Source organism: Macaca fascicularis, chromosome 9, assembly GCF_037993035.2.
Source record: "Macaca fascicularis isolate 582-1 chromosome 9, T2T-MFA8v1.1".
In the NCBI taxonomy this organism is placed as follows: Eukaryota; Metazoa; Chordata; class Mammalia; order Primates; family Cercopithecidae; genus Macaca; species Macaca fascicularis.
The window spans coordinates 36,136,941-36,159,556 of record NC_088383.1 but is presented as its reverse complement, the minus strand read 5'-3'; the positions used below and the strand labels follow the sequence as shown (position 1 = coordinate 36,159,556).

At 41.3% G+C, this 22,616-nt stretch overlaps 1 protein-coding gene across 11 annotated transcripts in view; it reads right to left on the bottom strand.

Annotated features, from left to right (window-relative positions):
• CCNY (cyclin Y) overlaps window positions 1-22,616 on the bottom strand; it is a 223,575-nt gene that overhangs the window by 179,728 nt on the left and 21,231 nt on the right. The window contains exon 2 of one of the 11 annotated variants that reach the window (XM_065519972.2): window positions 10,977-11,003. The exons of the other annotated variants lie outside the window; for them this stretch is intronic. Within the exon in view, the coding sequence (XP_065376044.1) occupies window positions 10,977-11,003 (27 nt within the window). The remainder of the gene's footprint in view (window positions 1-10,976; window positions 11,004-22,616) is intronic. 11 annotated transcript variants of the gene reach the window in all.

Genomic DNA, 22,616 nt, shown 5'->3' with positions numbered 1-22,616 from the left:
TTTCTCACCAATAAAGCAAGCCTAGTGCAGCTGCAAACAAACCAGCATGCATTAGGAAGCAGAGGCTGAGGACAGGTGCCCATTCCACTCCTAACTAACCAGACAATTCTAGACAATTCCACTGCCATTTCTGAGTCTCATTTCCCTTACCTATTAAAGAAGTGTAACAGAACACCCTCTGGGCCTAACTAGCAAGATCATGGTAAGGATCGAATGGGGCAGGATGTGGAACAGCACTCTGCAAGCCATCCTGACCCATGTGTTCTAACTCCCCCGGCACGTCCTGGGCTCCATCTCCCTCGTCCAACACTCAGCTCTGCTCTTCTACTGTCCTTCTAGCTTCCTGCTCAAATAGAAAAACCCTCCTAACTTTTCTCAACACACATACACCCCACCCTAGCCAAAGAAGCAACCATAGAGGGCTCCAGTAACCTCTTCTAGGAAGTCACCCAATATAGACAACTTAGCACCAGCACTCTATTCTCACAAATTCTCCCAAAAAATCGTTTCTTCTTTTATATTGTAAAACAGTCAAGATCATACCCACCAAAGCCAACCAAAAAGACACAGGCTCTCATCACACAGAAGTCAGAATTCTGGAAAACTCATATCTACCACCATGAGCTTGAAAGCTTCCCAATAATGAAGACTTTTCTGAGGAGGTCAGGGATCACATTAGCAAATGTGATTTTAGACAGAATAATGAAATGAGTCAATATTTGGAAGATCTGCATAACTTAGTGAACCAATACTTTTCCAAATGACAAAGCATGATGACACAAAATCTTGCATGTGGTAAAAGGTCCATTTAAAGTATGACAGATCAATAAACTTTAATATAAATGATTTCAGATTCCACAGTGCAACTAGCCTTTAACAAACTACCATTTGTCACGTTTTGAGGTAGTGTCAAAGAATATCCATGTTATCTCAAAAGTGTGTAAACAATACTCCTTTCTTTTCCAATCACATCTGTGTAAAGCTGAATTTTCTTCATATACTTTCACAAAGCAACATAGCACAAAAGACTGACACAGAAGCACATATGAGGTTCTTGCTGCCTCCTACTCACCAGATATTAAAGATATAAAAGAAATGTAAGGTAATGCTACTCTTCCCACTTAATTTTTTGTTTTGAGGATTTTTTTAAATAAAAATGTATGTTAACATATAATGGTTACCTTATGTTATTTTAAAAATTAGTACGTTTTAATTACAAGTTTTAATTTCTAATATAACTCTCTACAGACATAAAAATTCTTCTCTACAATTTGTTATTGCGATGTAATTCACACACCATCAAATTCACCAATTAAATATGTACAATCATGCTTGCTTAATGACAGGGATATGCTCTGAGAAATGTATTGTTAGGTAATTTTGTTGCTGTGCAAACGTCATAGAGTGTACTTACGCAAACCTAGACAGTCATAGCCTACTTCACACTTGGTTATATGGGACAGCCTGTGGTTCATAGGCTACAAATCTGTACAACATGTTAATGCCCTGAATACTATAGGCAATTGTAACACAATGCTAAGTACTTGTGTATCTAAACATAGAAAAGGTACAGTAAACATCTGGTATAAAAGATTAAAAATGGTACACCTACACAGGGTACCAATCATGCATGGAGCTTGCAGGACTGGAAGTTGCTCTAGGTCAGTCAGCGAGTGAGTGGTGAGTGAATGGGAAGGCCGAGGACGTTACCGTACACTACTGTCAACTGTATAAACACTGTACACTTAGGCTACACTAAATATATACATATTTTTTAAAAAGTAATTATACTACGATATTACGGCAACACTTGGTGATAGAAATTTCTCAGTTCCACTATAATCTTACGGGACCACCAATGCATAAGCAGTCAATCCTTGACCAAAACATCATGTGGTGCCTAACTGTACAATTCAATGGTGTTTTAGTACATTCACAAAGTTGTACAATCATCACTGCTACGTAATTTCAAAACATTTTCATTACCCTAAAAAGAAACCCCAAACCCTTTAGCAGTCACTCCCATCCTCTTCTCCCCCCATCTCTGGCAACTACTAACCTACTTCCTGTCTCTATTAGATTTCCCTGTTCTGGACATTTCATATAAGTGAAATCGTAATATATGTGGCTTTTTATGACTGGCTTCTTTCACTTACTATAATGTTTTAAAGGTTCACCCATGTTGTACCAGGTTATCACTACTTCCCTCCTTTTAACGGCTAAATAATACAGGCTGAGCATCCCTCATCTGAAATGCTTAGGACCAGAAATGTTCCGGATTAAAGGTTTTTTCATATTTGGGAACATGTGCATTATATGCTTATCAGCTGGCCATCCCTAATACGAAAATCCAAAATCTGAAATGCTTCAATGAGCGTCTCCTTTGAGCATCATGTTGGCACTCAAAGTTTTAGATTTTGGAGCATTTCTGATTTTGGATTTTCAGATTAGGGATGTTCAACCTGTATCCCATTGTATGTATATACCACATTTTGTTTATCCATTCATCCACTGATAGACATTTGAGTTGTCTTCACCTTTTGGCTATCACGAATAATGCTGTGTACATTTGTGTATACATTTTTGTATAAACATGTTTTCAGTTATCTTTGGCATACACCTAAGAGTGGCACTGCTGAGTCATATGGTAACTTCATGTTTAACTTTTTGACGAACTATCAAACTGTTTTCCTCAGTGGCTATACCATTTTATACCAGCAATGTATGAGAGTCTCAATACTTTTTAACACTATACATGGTGTCCTGTGACCAAAAAGTTTAATAACTGCTGTGCCAGGTTGTGGGCTGCTGAGATAAAAGTCCCCTTCCTTGTGAGGTCATCATGTGCTACAGAAGCTCAGGCTTAGAGACAGAGTATCTGAGCCACAACCCCTCAGAGTTTCCAAGGCACAGTACAGGGAATGGCTTTACTGCACCCAGCCCACCCCAGGTATGAGCAGTCCTCCTTTCGGTGTCTTCCACTGGTGCCTGGGGCTCTCAAGCCACAATGCCCACCACTCTGTTCTCACCCTCTTTTACTTTCCACCTCAGTGTGTCTTCTTTTCCTCTTGCTTCTGCTGAGCTCCTCACTGCACACCTGTCAGGTCATCACGCCTTCACCTCTTCTCCCTTCCTGATGATAAGAACCTGCTTCACCTATAGACACAATTTCTCTCTGTGCTGAGAGAAAGAATCCCAAGGTTAGACCCTCTGTGAGTGAGGTCTGCAATATTTATTACATCTGTGAAGCAGCAAAAACTAAGACTTCCCTATACTTAACAAGCCTCAGATGACTTCTGGAGAGAACAGTTTCCCTGAACTTCAGTACCCTAACAAAATTCAAACAAGATGACTCAATACTTAGAACATTTCCCCATAACCTGTGAATACATTACCTCATATAGCAAAAGGGAATTAAGGCTGCAGATGGAATTAAAGCTGCTATCTGTTGGTTTCAAGGTAGAGAGATGAGCCCAGATTTTCCAGGTGGACCCAACATAATCACAACGATCCTAAAAAGGGAGGCAGGAGAGCCAGAGAGAGAAGATGGGAGAAGAACTCCATCTACCACTGCTGGCTTTAAAGATGGAGGAAGGGCCTGAAGCCAAGGAATGTGAGAAACTTCTAGAAGCAAGGAAAAGGCAAGAAAATAGATTCTCCCCAAGAGCCCACAACAGGAAACACAGCCTACTGAAAGCCTGATTTCTGCCCACCGAGTCCTGTGTCAGACCTCCAACCTACAGCACTATACAATAGTAAATGTGTGTTGTTTACGCCACTAACTCTGTGGTAATTTGTTATGGCATCAGTAGAAAATTAACACAGTGTAAGTCCACCTTTAAAAAAAAAATATGGCCAGGCGCGGTGGCTCACACCTGTAATCCTAGCACTTTGGGAGGCCAAGACGGGAGGATCACGAGGTCAGGAGATCGAGACCATCCTGGCTAACATGGTGAAACCCCGTCTCTACTAAAAACACACACACAAAAAAAACTAGCCGGGCGAGGTGGCAGGCGCCTGTAGTCCCAGCTACTCAGGAGGCTGAGGCAGGAGAATGGCATAAACCCGGGAGGCAGAGCTTGCAGTGAGCCGAGATCTGGCCACTGCACTCCAGCCTGGGCAACAGAGTGAAACTCCATCTCAAAAAAAAAAAAATATATATATATATATATATGTGCGTATATGTGTGTGTGTGTGTGTGTGTTTAAATTCTTTAAAGAATCGCCCCCTTCCTAGTCTCATACCCCAACTAACTTCATAAGATAGAGGCCCTGACCTGGCCACACTCTTTCCCCTTGAGATTGTCAACTTTGTTTCTTACAGTCTGAGAACGCTTACTCTTAAATCCTTTTTTCCATCAAATGACAAGCATCCGAGAAGCTGCTTAGTATCACTTAGTGGCAAGTGTTGACAATTCACCTCTGCCATCTCTGCATCCTCATTTTAACCATCCAAAATTTCTTCCATGGGCAATTACTTCATTTTCCACCCCCTTTTTTGCCACTATCTTTAACATATTTACCCTACTTTTCAGAGACACATATATTAGAACCTCTAGTATGCTATAAATATAAAATGATCCAGATTTATATTCATAAACATGGACACACCTGACAAACCAAGAAACAGTTCACAAAGACCACAGCTGCATGGCCATTACATGAAATACTTTTAACTGGCTCAATGAGGAAACCATATCCCACCTGCAACTGCAAAACATCTCCATACAATATATTGGTTGAAAGTGTCATTCGTCCCTAGTCTCTACAACAAATAAGACATATTTTACAGCACTGAAAATTAATATGTACTCATTTATCACAAAGATGGATGAGAGATAAAACCCCTGTGACTGGCCGTGGAGATCAACAGGGCACTCTGACAAAACATTTATATTGGTTTGTCAAGTTCTCCTAGAGCAAGCTTCTTTTCCTGTTTTCTATGAGGAAGCATCTGTGTTCCTACTGAGAAACTGAAAGGATCAGCTACCCAGAAACAATGTCAAATGCATTAAAAATTAATTTTAAAAAAATTAACCCCATGGTATCATTCCATCTCTGGCTTCATAAACTATATAATATGTACACTTCACACAACTGCTGCACTAAAACTTCTAGGCCTCACCATTTGTTCTACAAAGGAAAGGGTCAAAAAAATAAATCATTCAATATGTCCAGAGTTCTGTGGGCAAAAACAATGCAAAGGGGCTTTAATTGGGAAAACTAATGCTATAAGCTGCACCGCTTGCTATAAATGTTATGAACACATTATGCGTCATTTCCAACCAGTTCCCAGTCTTCAAAAAACTGTACAAAATGATACCTCCTTCTATGCAATTAACATGAAAAAAGTTATTTGTACGGGGCACTTTAGAAAACAAGTTAATATAGTTGACCTTTGAACAACTCAGGGGTTAGGAGAAACAACCCCTTCATGGAGTTGAAAACCTGTGTGTAACTTCTGACTTCCCAAAAACTTAACTAATAGCTGACTGTTGACTGCAACCCTTACCTATAACACAGTCGATTAATATATGTTTTATATATGTATATACCATATTCATACAACAGAGTAAGCTACTGAAAAGAAACTGCTATTAAGAAAAATCATAAGGAAAACAGATTTACTATTCATTAAGTGGAAGTATATCGATTTACTATTCATTAAGTGGAAGTATATCATTATAAAGGTCTTCATCCTAGGCATCCTCAGGTTGAAGGCAGATGAGGAAGAAGAGGAGTTGGTTTTGCTGTCTCCAGGGGAGCAGAGGCGTAAGAAAATCCATGCATAAGTGGACCCAGTTACAAGAAGTATGCCGTTCCTCTTTACTATACATATATATAGACCCATGTTAGAAATACAAAGTAAAGTACACTATCCTTGCCCTCAACATAAATGGGGTGGGAGGTGAGCACACTCCACCACCACTCAACATCCATCCAGGTGCTCAACCCAACACTGCTGGGTGGCAAGGAATCCATTGTTGACAGCTGCAGCATGGTCTACTAAGCACCTACAATGGAGTCAGGCCTAGGTCAAATGCTTTACAGGCTTTGTCTCGTTTATTCTCCTAACAGCTCTAAGAAGTAGGTTTCATTATCCCCACTCTGTAAATCAATTAAGTGAATAAAGAGACAGGATGCAATCACCCAAAACCGCATCAGGAAGAAGCAGGGCCAGGATTCAAACTCAAGTCTTCCTGACTCAGGCTTGTCTTCTGATAACTTCATGTAAGTTTTCTTACATTTTATTACATTTAAAATTATCCCTGCATTTTAAAATCCTTTCAGTTTACAATTTAGCAAAGGAAATAAGAGCATGAATAAAAATAACCACAACTGGCCAGGTGTGGTGGCTCATGCCTACAATCCCAGCACTTTGGAAGGCTGAGGCAGGTGGATAACCTGAGGTCAGGAGTTTGAGACCAGCCTGGCCAACACGGTGAAACCCTGTCTCTACTAAAAATACAAAAATTAGCCAGGTGTGGTGGCAGGCACCTGTAATGCCAGCTACTCGGGAGGCTGAGGCAGGAGAATCACTTGAACCCGGGAGGCAGAGGTTACAGTGAGCTGAGATCGCGCCATTGCACTCCAGCCTGGGCAACAAGAGCGAAACTCTGTCTCAAAAATAAATAAATAAATGAAAATGACCACAACTGTAAGCAGTAGTTCTCTATGAAATGGGATACACAGTTAACTGACACAGAACAGACACAAAGAAGAAAAGTGGGGCAGGAAGGGCTGATGCCCAGCAAAAGCACAAGCCAGAGTGAGCAAAGGCACGTAATCGGGAAACAATGTAGGGAGTGCTCAGAGAATGACAAGTGGAACAGAGAGTCTAAGAGGGCCAAGAGTGAGAGAAAGGCCAGAGCTGGCTGAGCCACACTTCATGCATGACCTCTGCATACCCTGGAAGGCCCGGGGCTGATCCCAGGGACTCAGAGTGAATCGTCTAAGGCTTGTGAACACAGGACTAAGACCACAGAACACTGACTTTTGGAAGAGTAATCTTTGCAGAAACAATTCAGGCTGGCCCATGCGCACTGCTAACACGTGAAACTCCTCTCCTAATCGGCAGAAAAAAATGAAGCCACTTGAATGCAGCCACTCCTCCTGCTGTCCCCTCCTCTCCTTCCTGTCAGGGTTAATGGGACCCCTGAAGTACCCCCATCCTTTCCCTCCTTCTCCATAGTGACTCCTTTCATTATTCTGAATCTCTCCTTCTAACCTGGCTTCATCCTCTGAGACTTCAAAGCACATATGCATCTGCCAGTTGGGGGAAAATGTAAATATAAAACACAGTACCTGACTTTTCACACCCCAGTCTCACAGGAGTGGTCTGCCCTTGTTGCTGCATCCTTTGTAATCTTGAATGTCAGCAATTCAGCTTCTGTTCCCATTGAAATCTTTCAGAAACACACCAGGCTGCCATCAATCACTCATCAAATGCAATGAAACTTGCTCAGTCTTCATGGACTTGCCTGAGAACTCAGAATTGCTGATCATCCTCCTCATCTTGAAGTTCTTTCCTCCTCTGACTTCTGTGGCTGCTGCTTCTGGTTCCTGCACTAGCTCTGACCATCCTTCTTGGTTTTCGCTTCTCCCCATGCCTCACAGACACAAGTGCCACATGGCCCAGGGCCTCCACCCTGTGCCCCAGCTTCCCATGCCATGGGAACAGTTACAGCATCTCTACTGTGTCCCAGTCCTCCTCCCAAGCTGAGGCCTCACGTTAAAACTGTAGGGAGGATGAAAGTACCTGTCACCAACAGCCAGACTTGGTTGGAAAGGTCAGTATGAGAAATTAGAAAGGCAGGTGGAGGTGAGATCATGGAGAACCTCACATACAAGGGAAAGTCAGTGAAGGTCACTGAGAAGGAAAGTGACTTGTTCAAAGGAGTGTGGATGGATGACTAGCCTGGAAGGATTGTGAAAGATGGACCTAAAAGCAAAGAGACTAAGGCAAGGAAGACAATTAATCCAGGCTCAGTAAATCAAGGCAGGAACTAGTGTGGCCACAATTGAAACAGAAAGGAAGGGGAGGTCTCTTGAGAGTCCAAGTTAAATAGCAAAGAAGCATCAGCTGATACAATGTCCAGGTCACCTCTCATCAGTCAGTCACTACACAGGTATCACATTGCTTCTGTATCCCAGCGCTGGGCTGGGCGGTGGTACTACCAACATGATCCATACAGTCCCTGCTTTGAAGGGACACACAGGCTACATGGAGAAGTCAAAAAAAGAAATCCAGCCCTCTTAAAACCATTTCGAAAAACAGCAAGTAAAATAACCCAACAGACAATCAATAATGAATAGGTTTTAAGAGTTTTATCCTGGCTGGGCACAGTGGCCCACACCTGCAATCCCAGTACTTTGGGAGGCCGAGGCGAGCTGATTACGGGGTCAGGAGATCGAGAACATCCTGGCTAACACGGTGAAACCCTGTCTCTACTAAAACTACAAAAAATTAGCCGGGTGTGGTGGCAGGCGCCTGTAGTCCCAGCTACTCGGGAGGCTGAGGCAGGAGAACGGTGTGAATCCGGGAGGTGGAGCTTGCAGTGAGCCAAGATCGCCCCACTGTACTCCAGCTTGGGCGAAAGTGCAAGACTCCATCTCAAAAAAAAAAGAAAATTGTTTTATCCAAGATCAGATACTTAACCAAAGGAAGAAAAGTAGTAATTGGGAAAATATGAGGCACTTCACACTACCTGCCCAGTCTCTGGAATAACTGCACACAATAAAAACAGAGCCAGAGAAGATTCCTAGTCATTATCATCCAAGGTCTATAGTTAGCTAAATTTATAATGACAATGTTCAAATAGGCTTCATACTTAAGTCTGTTTCCAGGCATAGAGCAAGTATACATATAAACACCAAAAGAATATGGATGAGGAACGGCCAGGCACGGTGGCTCACGCCCGTAATCCCAGCACTTTGGGAGGCCGAGGCGGGCGGATTACAAGTTCAGGAGATCAAGACCATCCTGGCTAACAAGGTGAAACCCTGTCTCTACTAAAAATACAAAAAATTAGCCAGGCGTGGTGGCAGGCACCTGCAGCCCCAGCTACTTGGGAGGCTGAGGCAGGAGAATGGCGTGAACCCAGGAGGCGGAGCTTGCAGTGAGCCGAGATCGAGCCACTGTACTCCCGCCTGGGCGACAGAGTGAGATCTTGTCTCAAAAAAAAAAAAAAAAAAGAATATGGATGAGGGATCCATGGATACGTCTAACAAACAATTTACTGTATATGTATATGTATATGCATATGCATATGCTTGACGGTACTCTAAAGCTCATACCCTCACCATGAAACTCTGAAGTTACTATGAAGCCTACATGAACTAAAGCAGTCAGTGATTCTCAAACTTTAAGGCTTACTAAAAAATGCGTGTCCTCCCATCTGATCCCTGAAAATTTAAATAGTCATCCAGATAATTAATTCTAATGCAGAGAATAAACAGGTCATCTTTTTAAATGTTCTTAAAAGTAGTTTACAAAATTTGGAGTTACATGAGTCTGCACTCAAATACACTTTATTAAGATATTTGGTCACCTCTAATAAAAATATTGATAAGAAATTAAAATTTATGAAGTCCAATTTACAAAATACATACATTTAGATAATGTGCAGAATAAGAAACATTAAGCAGCATATTAATAGGCTTAATCTCAGAAACTTTTCCATTGCAAATTTGTATGTATCTTCAGCTCACTTAAGTGGTTGCCTCAGCACGCTAATAAAAATCCTATGATAATCTCAGGCAAGATAAATTTAAATAGGGAACAGCCTCAATGCAGTAGTTTTCTCAAAAAGGATATATTAAGCCAAGAATGTATTCTCTTAATTTATATGCTCATGACTCTTACCCATAAAAAGTTGACTGGAATTTCTTCTGTGTCTTCTGAAAGCAAGAATCCAAGTTCTCAGGGATTACAAAACAGCTGTTTAAGTCTTTCCTGAGACTACAACTTCCCTAAACTGTGTGGAGCTTTGCAAATGTGGTAACAAATCCATCACTGAAACCAAACAATGTTCATGCCCTTAACAGTTTAGCAGATTCCTCTGGCAGGAGGAAATACGGTCCAAGGTCACAGGTGGGACCTCAAGCCTCATCATCCTGCTCTGCTCCTGTCCCGCTGATGCCCACACAGGAGTGGAAATCAGGACAGGCACAGTCACCAGCACCTCACATACTCTTAATGAATGTTGTCTACAGTCTACTGCAAGGTCATTTCTGCCTGAATATTTATTAGTCCACAATGCTTTTTGTATGTTTAACCCTGGACTACTTCCACAGGGGAAGTAGGACAGATCTCCATGATGTAAATCACCAGCAAGTTCCTCAGAGTAACAGGCAGGTTACTGCTGCTCCTTCCTGTACACCAGAAAAGTGGAGAAACTGAAAAACTTCTGAAGCCAAATAGTGATAAGATCTTAGAAGTGAACAGTGGAAGTACAGAGACCCTGCTCACTAGGCCCAGCCCCACCCTGCCAGCCTCACTTCCTCAGGTACCTCTGAGCACTGGTTAAGGAAAGCCAAGGAAAAGGAACTCGGCAGCCCCTTTGAGGATCTATCTCTGATTTAGGACTCTTCACATCAGAAAGCCGCTACCTTATTCCCAAGTTGGAAGGGCAGTCCTATGCCACACCGCCCACCCCACAGCAGCCTGCCCTGATGCCTGGGGCCGGGCTGTAGAGCAGTCAATGCCCGAGGGAGTCACCCAGGCGCGGACACCCCCAGGAGGAGTCACTGTGTCTCTGGAGAGCACTGCAAAAACACCACGAAATGTGGATGCGAACAGTCCAACCTGGGAATGGTTTCACTAGCAGAGGTATGCCTGTGACATCTGAACAGTAAAAAATGACAACCGCCATGTACCACATACATGAGAATAACAACATGAGCACTTGGTAGCAGATAAAGAGTAGCAAAAAAGTTTAAGATAATTTTACATTAGAAAAACTAATAAAAGCCTACCAGTTCCGCTGAAAATGCTTTTTCCCCCTGCAAATTAGAAAAAGATTATGATTATTCCATTTTAACGCAAAGCAGTTTCTGCAAATGAAAAACACTGGGACACAGTCCACAAATTAATACTAGAGCTGAGGATGGAACCTGAAGCCCAGAAAACTGAACAAGACTCACCGAAGGTCATGCAGCTAAAGACTAAGCACATACTATGTCAGGTCTCCAGATTTCTGGGCAGGTGTTTTTCCACTACAAAGCTGATTTCCCAAATAAGCAGTTCTCGTTGTTCTAATGACCTCCAGGCAGAAAGACTCCACGGCCTCAATTGTAATCAATTCCAGACTCTATCCAATCTTTCAAGAGTTTCCTAGCATAAGAACCTAAATCATTCTTCAGAGAATTTTAACTCATTTCTAACAGCCTTCCAAGTATGAGCCAAACACCTTAAGCCAGCATTTACACTCCAAAGTTTTTAAAGAGGTGTGGGAGAGGGGCAGTATGTATGTGACTACTTCTTGTGCCTCATTACTCAGGAGTATAAGCAAAATTAGAGTCAAAACTGACTCCCGCAAGAGTCAGTTTTGTTAAATGAAATATTTCACTTCCGGTAATTCAGACATGCCTTTTTCAGGTTTAGGAAAATTACTTTTGTTTAACTGCAGACCTGCAATAGTCTCTAAGGGGAAGAGGCACTGACATGGGCGCACACTGACAATCCTACCCAGCTCCCAAAGACGCTGCTCCAGGCAGCGGCAGGAAGGTGTGCTCTCACACCGTGACTTCTATGGCGGAGGCCACCCTGGGAAGGCAGCCGCGTTCAGATCTGCATTCCAGAGAGGTTTCACCTGTCCCAACTTTTAAAGTGTCTGTTTTATTCCATAAAATCCATGCGATGTAGGCCCATGTTATCTCATAAGAAATGACCTTTACCTAACAATATTATTAATAATAACTATTTACTGAGCACATTTACTTTGTACCAAGCACTTTATCTTATTTCATTTTATACCCAAAACAATTCTATGAGGTAGACATTTTTACTGTCCCATTTTACAGAGAAGGAAGATAGGAACCAGGCCCAAGGCTCCCAGCTAGTGCGTGGTGGAAAAGGGATTCTAACCCACTCTGGGACTGAAGAGATCCAGCCCTGACCGCTGACTCTTCCTTCCTTTCACTGGTAACTTCTACAAGGGTAACAACAGCCAAAAACACTGGGAAGTGTCCCTGTCTCCAGACAGGAATTCCGGTTTCCCTGCTTTTAGACTCCCTTCCAACAATGTATCCTACTCACTCATACCCAATGAAACACCTTGAAACTCCAACTTTATCACATCACTGTCTTGCTGAGAAATCTTCCTCCCTGCCTCAAGAGTAAAGCTCAAATGCCCCAGCCACCATGTGGCCTCGGCCAATGTCTTCAGTCTTCTCTCTTCATCTGAGGCAAACCTTTCTCAGAATCCTCTCTGTGCCTGAAAGGTGCATCCTCTCCTTTTCATCAAAATTAACGAGGTTCCCAGGCTCAGCCTGAACCCTGTCCCTCCCACCAATTCTCCCCCATGGACATGGGTCAGGCAGCCTGCACCACTCCAGGACACTCTCCATGGGTGCCTGGACACATCTCTACAGCCACACTGAACTCAGCAATGCACGAAGAGCACGGCACAGGGCCAGGACTCGACAGGTCCACAATATACGTTAATCCATTTGCCTCTTCCACCTTCTATCATTATAAAGATTTCTTGTTTCATGACTTTTCATTGTATATCTTACTTCTCACATAAACTCTCTATTCCCTGATAAGCAAGCAGTGTTATTCCCATCTTTATATAACCCTACATTCTGCACATGTCCAGTACCTGTTGAAAGAGAAAATCTTTTCACCATCAATTCTAAAGCTTGGGAATTTTGTCTCCTTGCCAGTAGCCAGCTATACCCTGTCCCAGATTAACATGTTAGTATAGCTCCATTCCCACAATTTTAAAATTACTTTTTAAAAAATGCGGGCCACTTTTTCAAGAAACCTCTGAACTTGAAACCTTTCTCAAAACTAAGACAAGACAGCACCCTAACAAAAGTGTGAAAGAACAGAGGCCTCCTTTGGTCCCAAATTTAAAATAAGCTCCCATCTTTAAGACCAGCCTAGAAACACTGACCACAGATACTCAGCTAAATCCAGCAGATTAGCCTGGGCTCACGAAAAATACATCACTGTGCACAGACGGGGCTGTCTCTATCAGAGAGGGCAGCCGCACTGCCACGCAGGTAGGGAACACAAGGGCCCCTGTTCTATAGTTGGTGAAGAGACAGCTGAAAGGCCCCAGACTTGCTGTCCAAGGGAACAAGCCACACAAAAGGCAGCATGAAGCAGAACCGCAGGCAGAGAGGTTGCTGATGGGACCTCCCAGAAGCCCTGCCTGATGAGCCTCAACCCCACCCATGGGGGCCCCTTCTGGACCACCCTCAGGCCATGCCAACCCAAGGAAGCCAAATATCAAACACACCACATTCAAGGCCACTTGATTTTTGCCCTGAACAGAAAGAACAGACAGAAGAGTGTGAGATGCTGCCTTAAAGCAGCCTTTGTGTAAACACACAACCCCTAAAGTGTTTCTCACTGATTAATAATCTGTCACAAACACCAATTTAGAGGGTAAATTGGTACAACCCGGTGGGGAGGGTGCTTGGCAGCAGGTGGCACTTTTGGAGTGTGCATTAAACAACCCACCACTACAAAACCCCAAATATATTCCTACCCTTTGACTTGGCTAGGAATTTCGTAAGTCACAAAACAAAGATGTGTCCCCAAAATGTATGCGCATGATCAGTCTTCTTGAATTTGTAGGTAACATAAAAACTTTGAAAAAGGATAAACAGAAGTAAATGACTGCACATCAATAAAATAGAATACTACACAGTTATTAAAAACAATGAGACAGAAGTGTGTTTACTGACATGAAAAAATTTACGTGAAAAAAGCAGGTTTTAAAGTGGTACCCAAAGAGCACCTCTCACAGAAGGCAACCCAAAAGCAAGGAATCAGCATGGTAACATCATTTCCACATCAAGTCAATTAAAATGCTTATAAAGGGAATTTTATATGAGAACAGCAGACAATTCAGTTATATGATGTCTGTGTCCACTCCCTCCTTTTACACTTAAATTGGCATTCCAGGTAGACCATTTAAGGAATTAGCAATGGTAGCCCTCAGTCTGTGCTGCCTAATATAGAAGCCTCTAGTCACATGTGGCTATCTAAATTTATTCTATAAAATTAGGTAAGATTTAAAATTCAGTTCTTCAGTCACACTAGCTATGTTTCAAGTGTTTGACTGCCACATGTGGCTAGTGACTGCCACATTGGACAGTGCAGATATATAACATTTCCATCATCACAGAAAGCTCTAATAACAGTGCTGCCCTAGAACAAAAAGAGTGAGTTCCAAGAGGGTAAATGGGGTGGAACTAGTGAAGACCGGAAATGCAGCCCAAATGTCCAGGTGAATGTCCACACTCAGCTACAGCATGGGCCTAAGGAAAGCAGTTGCTGAAAAACCTTGGAGTCTTCCATCTCTGTTAATACAGATAGCACTAATAACTTATAATAAACATAAATCAAGTACACAAATAATATCCTTTAAAGTTGAAATCCACAAATATCAGACTTAGTCCAACGATGCAGGAACCACACAAAGATCTGTACTATTCTTTGGAAATAAATTCAGAGCCAGTTCACTTATTTAAAAAAAAAAAAAAAAAACTCACTTCTTAAATTTAGATTCAACTCAGTATTAAAAAGTCTGATCACTCAATTTATATATGAAGCCCCAAATCACATGCTGGTGTTTCCAAAATAAAAGAATCTAATTTATTCTCAAAAGGCAAATGATTGCCACTATCTCATCAAGAAAACAAATGTGTAACAAGCCAAAATGAAATTCTGTGATATTTTTAGAAAGCCAATCACCTCATTTGGAAGCATATTGCATGTATGTATGCAAATTGGTATCTGTCGTGTATTTTTGCATATATTCATAACACAGAAAAAGAGGTCTGCATTTACTAAACATATTCTAACAGCATCTTCATCCTCATGAGATACAGCATCAACTCCCAATTTTTCAGGTCAATGAAAATGAACAAGGATTTCAACCATCCAAAGAGAAGAGAATCTCTGTCCAATCCCTACAACACACAAATCACTTATCTCTGGTTTTGCAATACACTAATAACTTTGTAGCTGTTGAGTTAGTCTAATCACTTTTTAGCTTCTTATTTTGAAACAATTTTCAGATAACAGAAGAACTGTGAAAATAGTTCAGTTCCCATATATGCTTTACCCAGCTTCCTCTAAGGTTAATAACTTATATAGCTATAGTACAAGTTTCTAAACTAAAAAATTAACTTTGGTACAATACTATCAACTAAAGATTTTATTTATATTTCTAACCCTTTTCACCTAATATGCTAAACTGGCAGTTTCTAAGCATACAAAGATTAAATAGAGGTAAAAGAGAAGTAACAATCTCAAAACCCATCAAAGTTAACCAAAAACATCCTAATTTGCAGTAGGTAATCCAGGAGCAGGTAACATGCCAATAAACGAGAACTTTAGCTCTTGCTGTTTATTATTCCGCAATTTTTTATTTTTGATATTCAACATTTTTTCAAGTAGTAGTAGGAAGCACAGAAATAAATGTCTCCTCATTTTGAATTTGAAGAACAAAGAAGAAACGAATCTATGTATTGGCTTTAAGATATTAATACTGTAGTAAAAACAGCAACCACTTATTTAAAGACACAAAGCAAGTCTTTATATCATGAGGACAAGTTAAATATAAATACATCTTCTTCTCTAGCTAAGTATCAAATTTATGTTACTCTTGTTTTCTTTCAATTTCAAAAGACCTCCAGTGAAGATAACCAATGTCCTACAGAAAAGATAGCCTATCTCATTTATACTCCATAAACGTTACCAGCTCAATAAACATTACCAGATTAAGTTTGAGACAGGACTGGCTGTTAAGTACGGAGCCCAGTGATAGAAATCTTTCACTTACATATGGAATTTTCCACCTTCCAAAGTACTAAGTTCAAATTCCAACACGATGCAAATACATTTGTTTAAGCCTACTGATAGTTAAACATGCCCTAATTGGCTCGTTTCAAAAGCATATACATGGTGAGCTTGGACTTAACCCAGCACTAGTAAAATGCACAACAGAAAATTTCCACACTTGGAGACGGGCTCAGTTCTCACTCAGAACCATTTCCCAATCAGATTTATACAGCCTTTGCTTTGGTGAAGACCTCGGTTTATAATAGATGGTATTTAAAACTGCAGTAATTGTAAGAATGAGCTACTAGGCTAACCATAAATAAACTTCTGAAAAAATACTAAAGGAGTAGCTGGAAAAAAATGAAGTATAAAAAAACACAATTCACAGAAGTGAACTGCCTAATATATTAATGCAGGTAATGTTCCCTATTGAAGCTGACTTTCACAGAAGGCTTCAAAACTCTTTAGAATAAGTATGTCATCTCTTAATATTTTACACTGCTATGAACATGCTCAAAGAGCACCCTACAGGCATTGGTGCCCCCACCACAACACTATTTTTAAATTAAATACATAACATTATTTTAAACTAATTTAAAAACATACATCTGATGGTCAGCAGTCAGTCCTTCAATATATCTAATGACAGGTGGGACAAACAGCATGTAAAATTCAGTTAACTTTCTGTTATTGGTGTTCATGTAGACCAATGCTATCTTGAAAAAGGTAAGAATAACCAAAAAGAAGCGTTTGCTAAATCTACACATTTGAATTCCACTCCTGCTTGCTCCTTCCATTGTTTAGATGGATGGTGAATTACGAGTGAAAGGGCTAAATGACCAGAAGTCACATGAGAAATGAGATCTAAGGATCCCAAACCACCAAGAACTGCTGTAAAGACACATTGTCATCAAGTCAGTTGACCATAAATCCAGATCCTTCCATCATCTCTCTGACACCACTTTAGAAATCAGAACACTCAGATCTTTTAATTCCAGTAATGTTTCCAGTAATGGAAACATTACTGGAATTAAAAAATTATATTCTCAACAGTAACACATTAAAATAAAATTTGTAAACACCAATATCCCTTAACATTGAGCAAGACTGTATAAACCTGCTCAAATTCAAAATTCTTACCCTATCCCTCTTAAGAGCCAATCTTCCTCCTCTCTTCTCCAATATCCATACACTAAAAGCATGTTCATTCAGTTACCCTGCCTCCAAAGACTCAGGGTCAATTCTGAATCCTCCCTCTCTCTGCACCTTCAGGTACAAAATTATATTGCTGGTTCATTCATTCTTTCGACAGTGATTTCATACCTACTTGGTGCCAGGTAGGCGGGGAATACGAAAACCTTTAAAAGCTTTCTTCTGACTGACAGTATCAGCATGTTCAAAACCGTCTCCCGCAGGTCGTGGGGCGGGGTGAGAGCACCAGACTTGTTTCTACAACTCCCTTTCCAATCCAATACCCCACTACACAGAACCAACACAGCTGATCTCACTGACTCAGTCTTTTCCCATTCCCATCCAGTTCCCACATCTCCAGCATATTAATCTTCCAGGGTCACTTTGATCAGGTGAGCCTACTACCCCAAAATCTGGTATCCCCACCTCTGCCCAGCCGCCCCACCGTCTGGGAAGAGAGGGGCACCTCTGACGGGCCGCCCCACCATCTGGGAAGAGAGGAGCGCCTCTGCCTGGCCCCCCAACCGTCTGGGAAGTGAGGAGCGCCTCTGCCTGGCTGGCACCCTGTCTGGGAACTGAGGAGCGGCTCTGCCCGGTCCCCCTACTGTCTGGGAAGAGAGGAGCACCTCTGGCCGGCCCCCACACTGTCTGGAATGTGAGAAGCGCCTCTGCCTGGCCGCAGCCCCTTCTGGGAAGTGAGGAGTGCCTCTGCCTGGCTGCTGTGCAACCCTCCAAGTGTGAAGTGACAGCCTTGTGTTCACGTGATCCTTCTGCCCTCTCCAAGTCTGCATTTTCAACATTAAAGTTTACTTTTTAACTAAAAGTTTTAAATTGGAGAACAAAAAAAAAAATCTGGTACCCCCTAGCTGGGCATTCAGGTCCCTACACGACATAGACCCCTTAGGCTGCAAGTCACCCAAGCCTTGTCTGGACTATCCTCCCTGTCTTTGAGTAAATTCATTTGCCAAGACCCAAATAAATCCTGTACTTTTTCACCTGGAGGCCTTTCCTACTGCCTTCCCCACTGCCAGAAATGTTCTATTTGCAAGAACCACCCAAACAAAAGACCCAGTCCCCAATCTCTCTCCCCATGAAACTGTCCCAGATCACCCAGGCCAGAAGTCGCCTCTTCCACCTTAAACATCTTACTGCACACTCTTTTTTATTTGATTTTAGCAGCTACTTCTGTACAACTAACATAGTATGTATCACATGCTGCCTTAAATGATAATGTATATACAGGCTGAGTCTCCCTTATCCAAAATGCTTGGTACCAGAAGTGTTTTGGATTTCAAATTTTTTTGGATTTTGAAAGATCTGCTCACACACTTGGGGATGGGGCCCCAGTTTAAACACAAAATTCATTTGTTTCACATTCACCTTATACACATAACCTGAAGGTAATTTTATACAATAGTTTTAATTATTTTGTGCATGAAACAGATGTGTGTACAGTGAACCATCAAAAAGCAAAAGTGTCAGGTGTGGAATTTTCCACTTGTGGCATCATGTTGGCATTCAAAAGATTTCAGATTTTAGGTGCAGGGGTGTGTGTGTTGAGGGGGGCAAACATTTTTTAAAAGTTTCAGATTTTGGAGCATTTCTGATTTCAGATTTTCAGATCAGGGATGCTCAACCCATACTTCTCATTTTCACAATTACAATTTAGTGATCCACAAATCAGAGGCCATGTCTTGTATATCTGTGTAACATCTACCTAATATAATAAGGTTCTCAAAAGATGCTTAATATTTTCGTAGAGAATTAGTGAAGACAGTGAGTAGAATGCCGATTCTTCAGACTCATATTAAAAGTTACTCACATACACGTGAAAAATAACATTCAGTAGTTTTTAAATTCCTGCCTACTCAGTAAGTATCAAAAGTTTCATTCCTTTGTCTCATAAAGGTGACTTTTAAAAATAAGGAAATGCCCCCACAGATATGCAAACAAAATATTATATATGAGTTTTTAAAAAGATTAAAAGAAAAAACCTAAAGAACCAAAATCTAAATCTGAGCACTCAATTAATGCTAGTATAAATAGTACTGTCATGATTAAATAAATCATGGAATTGATGTACCTTTTATTACCTGTGGTAACTAATAATTATGTTTCAGAAGACTGTTTAGAGGCCATACTTTTATAATAAGACAAAAAAATTATAAAGTCATATTTACAGCATGGTCTCAATTATGAAAGAAATATATATCCACAAGCATATATGTAAATACAGATAACATACCTGAGAGAAAATGAAACAATAAGTAAATGGGTGAATAAATACCTGCATTATGGGCCAGGTGCGGTGGCTCACACCTGTAATCCCAGCACTTTGTAAGGCCGAAGCAGGGGGATCACGAGGTCAGGAGTTCGAGACCAGCCTGGCCAACATGGTGAAACTCTGTCTCTACTAAAAATACAAAAATTAGCTGGGGCGTGGTGGCAGGCGTCTGTAATCCCAGTTACTCAGAAGGCTGAGGCAGGAGAATCATTTGAACCCGGGAGGTGAAGGTTGCAGCGAGCTGAGATCGCGCCATTGCACTCCAGCCTGGGCGACAGGGCAAGACTCCATCTCAAAACAAAACACAACAAAAAAACAAACAAAAAAACCCTGCATTTTGGTAAATCCCCACCACAGAAGCTTGATTAATGTGTCTGACCCAGAGACATATTAATATATTATCTAATTTTCTTTAAGTTATACATTGTGTAAAATCATATACAGATATACCATAGAGTATTATTTATGTTCATATTAATATTAAAATACTAATGTAAAATTTTAAAAACAAGCATTGCTCTGTGTGGTAGGAGATTACAGATAATTTTTTCTATATACTTTTCAAAATTTTCTACAATCAAGGAGGGAAATAATAAATACTACTTTTAAAAAAATAAAATTTAGGCAGAGCACAGTGACTCACACCTGTAATCCCAGCACTTTGGGAGGCCAAGGCAGAAGGACTGCTGGAGTCCAGGAGCTTAAGACCAGCCTGAGCAGCATGGCAAGACCCCATAGCTACAAAAAAAATTAGCTGGGCATGGTAGTGCATGCCTGTGGCCCCAGCTACTCAGGAGGCTGAGACAGGAGGATTGCTTGAGCCCAGGAGATTGAGGCTGCAGTGAGCCATAATCGCACCACTACACTCCAGCTTGGGTGACAAAGTGAGACCCTATCTCAAAAAAAAGAAAAGAAAGAAAAAAAAGAAATTTAATTTTAAAATTCCAGTCATCCATTTGGCCTCATAAGGCCCATATAATATGGTGATACAGCCATTAACATTAAGTAACAATACAAATTAACCAAAAACTAAGCTTTCAGTCCTTCCAGCAATTCCACTTCTGAGTACATACCCAAAATAATTGAAAGCAAGAACTCAAACAAATGTTTCAACACTGTTGTTCCTAGCAGCATTATTGACAATCACCAAAAGGCAGAAGCAACCCACAACAGATGAATGGGTAAATAAATGTGATATATCCATACAATAAAACATTATTCAGCCTGAAAAAGGAAGGAAATTTTTATACATGCAACAACATGGATAAACCTTGAGGACATTACGTTAAGTGAAATAAGCCTGTCACAAGGCAAATATTGTATGGATCCACTTATATGAGTTACAAATTTAGGCACCAAAAGAATGGTGGTCACCAGCATCTGGGGGGACGACGAAACAAGGACTTGGGGTTTTTTAACAACTCAGCACGGAGTTTCAGTTTGGGAAGAAGTAGTTCTGGAGATGGATAGTGGTGATGGTTGCACAGCAATGTGAATGCGCCTAATGCCACTGAGCTGCACACTTACAAATGGCTAAAATGGGTGTGGTGAATCACGCCTGTAACCCCAGCGCCTTGGGAGGCCAAGGCGGGCAGATTGCTTCAGCTCAAAAGTTTAAGATCAGCCTGGGCAGCATACCAAAACCCCGTCTCTACAAAAAAATAAATAATAATAATAAATAAAAAAGAAAGAGCTAAAATGGTAAATTTGATGTGTACATTATACCACAAATTTGTTTTTTAAACAAATAAACAAAAAACACAGCCATCTACAAACAATTAGGCAATATCTGTTGCAGTCCAGCGGCTCTAAATATGTACAGGGAGAGCCTGAACCAGGATTCTCAAACCAATGCCAGCCATGCTTACATGTCAGATATGAAGAGGAGGCAGACAGATAATAGGCCCCAAGAACAGACTGATTCACACAACAGCATCTGTCAAAAGACGGGACAGGACGGGGAGGCAAAAAAGCTGGGGAGTAACATTGAGAGGCGATGTGATTATCTGTTATGTGGAGACATCAGTCACACTACAAGTCCAAAGAAGTACAGGAGAACAGCTCTGCCACAAATCCCTGGCAGCCCGCACTTACCTAATAAGCCATGTAGGCAAGGCCGGAAGAGCAGATGCTTTGTCTTGGAAGAATACCTCATGACCCTCCAGGAACACAACAGAGGGGGATGCTATGTCAACACCCACTCACCTCCCTACTTCCCTCGTAGCTGACGGGAGACAGGTCCTCACTGCCTCCTGGGTTCTGGTGAAGCATGGGACTTTCTGGGCGTCCCTCCACCTGGCCTCAATTAAGGGTCCAGAAGATAAACCCACTTAGCTGCCATCTGGATCTAGTTCCTCAGCAGCCAGAATCCTGTGACTCACGGTCATCAGCCGTGAGTTTCAGTGTCACCCTTCTTGGTGTGCTAGACAAGGACTACAGGAAGCTGGTATCTTTGCCTTCTTCTTCTTTTCTCTGTCTGTATAAGTAATTAACCACCTAAATCTACAAGCGGCTTGTTTCATCTACAGGTCAGGCTTTCTTGGCCCTTGACTTGTCTCATGTGTGAGCTTGACAAGAAGTGGTAATAAATGGCACCCAGTTTTCAAGACTCACTACTGCTACAAATTAAATGGTAATCTTTACCCATGAGCAGGATAAATAAGACTGTTAGTTATGAAAATTAATCTTTTCAACTTAATTTGTTCCTATGTGCAGTACAGTCTTCTCTTTCTCCACTGAATCCTGCCATCCTTGAGAGCAGAGACATGCTCTCTTCTACTCTCTTTTGTGATTCTCTCCAGCTCCAGGTAGTACGCTTTATGCACTGGCAGTATTCAGTAAATACTGTGGACCATCTCACACAACGCTATTCTGTCCCTGAACTACAGACAGACAAGCTGCTCCTCTTAGATTTCACAGAAACAGCAAGAAAAATCATGAGTTTAAAAAAAATAATAAGACTTGCTTAAGGTCACATTTTTAGGTATCATGACTGACTACAGATGTTACGGTGATGTTCTGTAAAGGGAAGTATTACATCCATACTTCTTGCAGGGGGGGGGGAAAGCAAAAAAGTGCTTTTTCCAAACGAGGAGAAAAATGACTTCGAAAAAGCAGA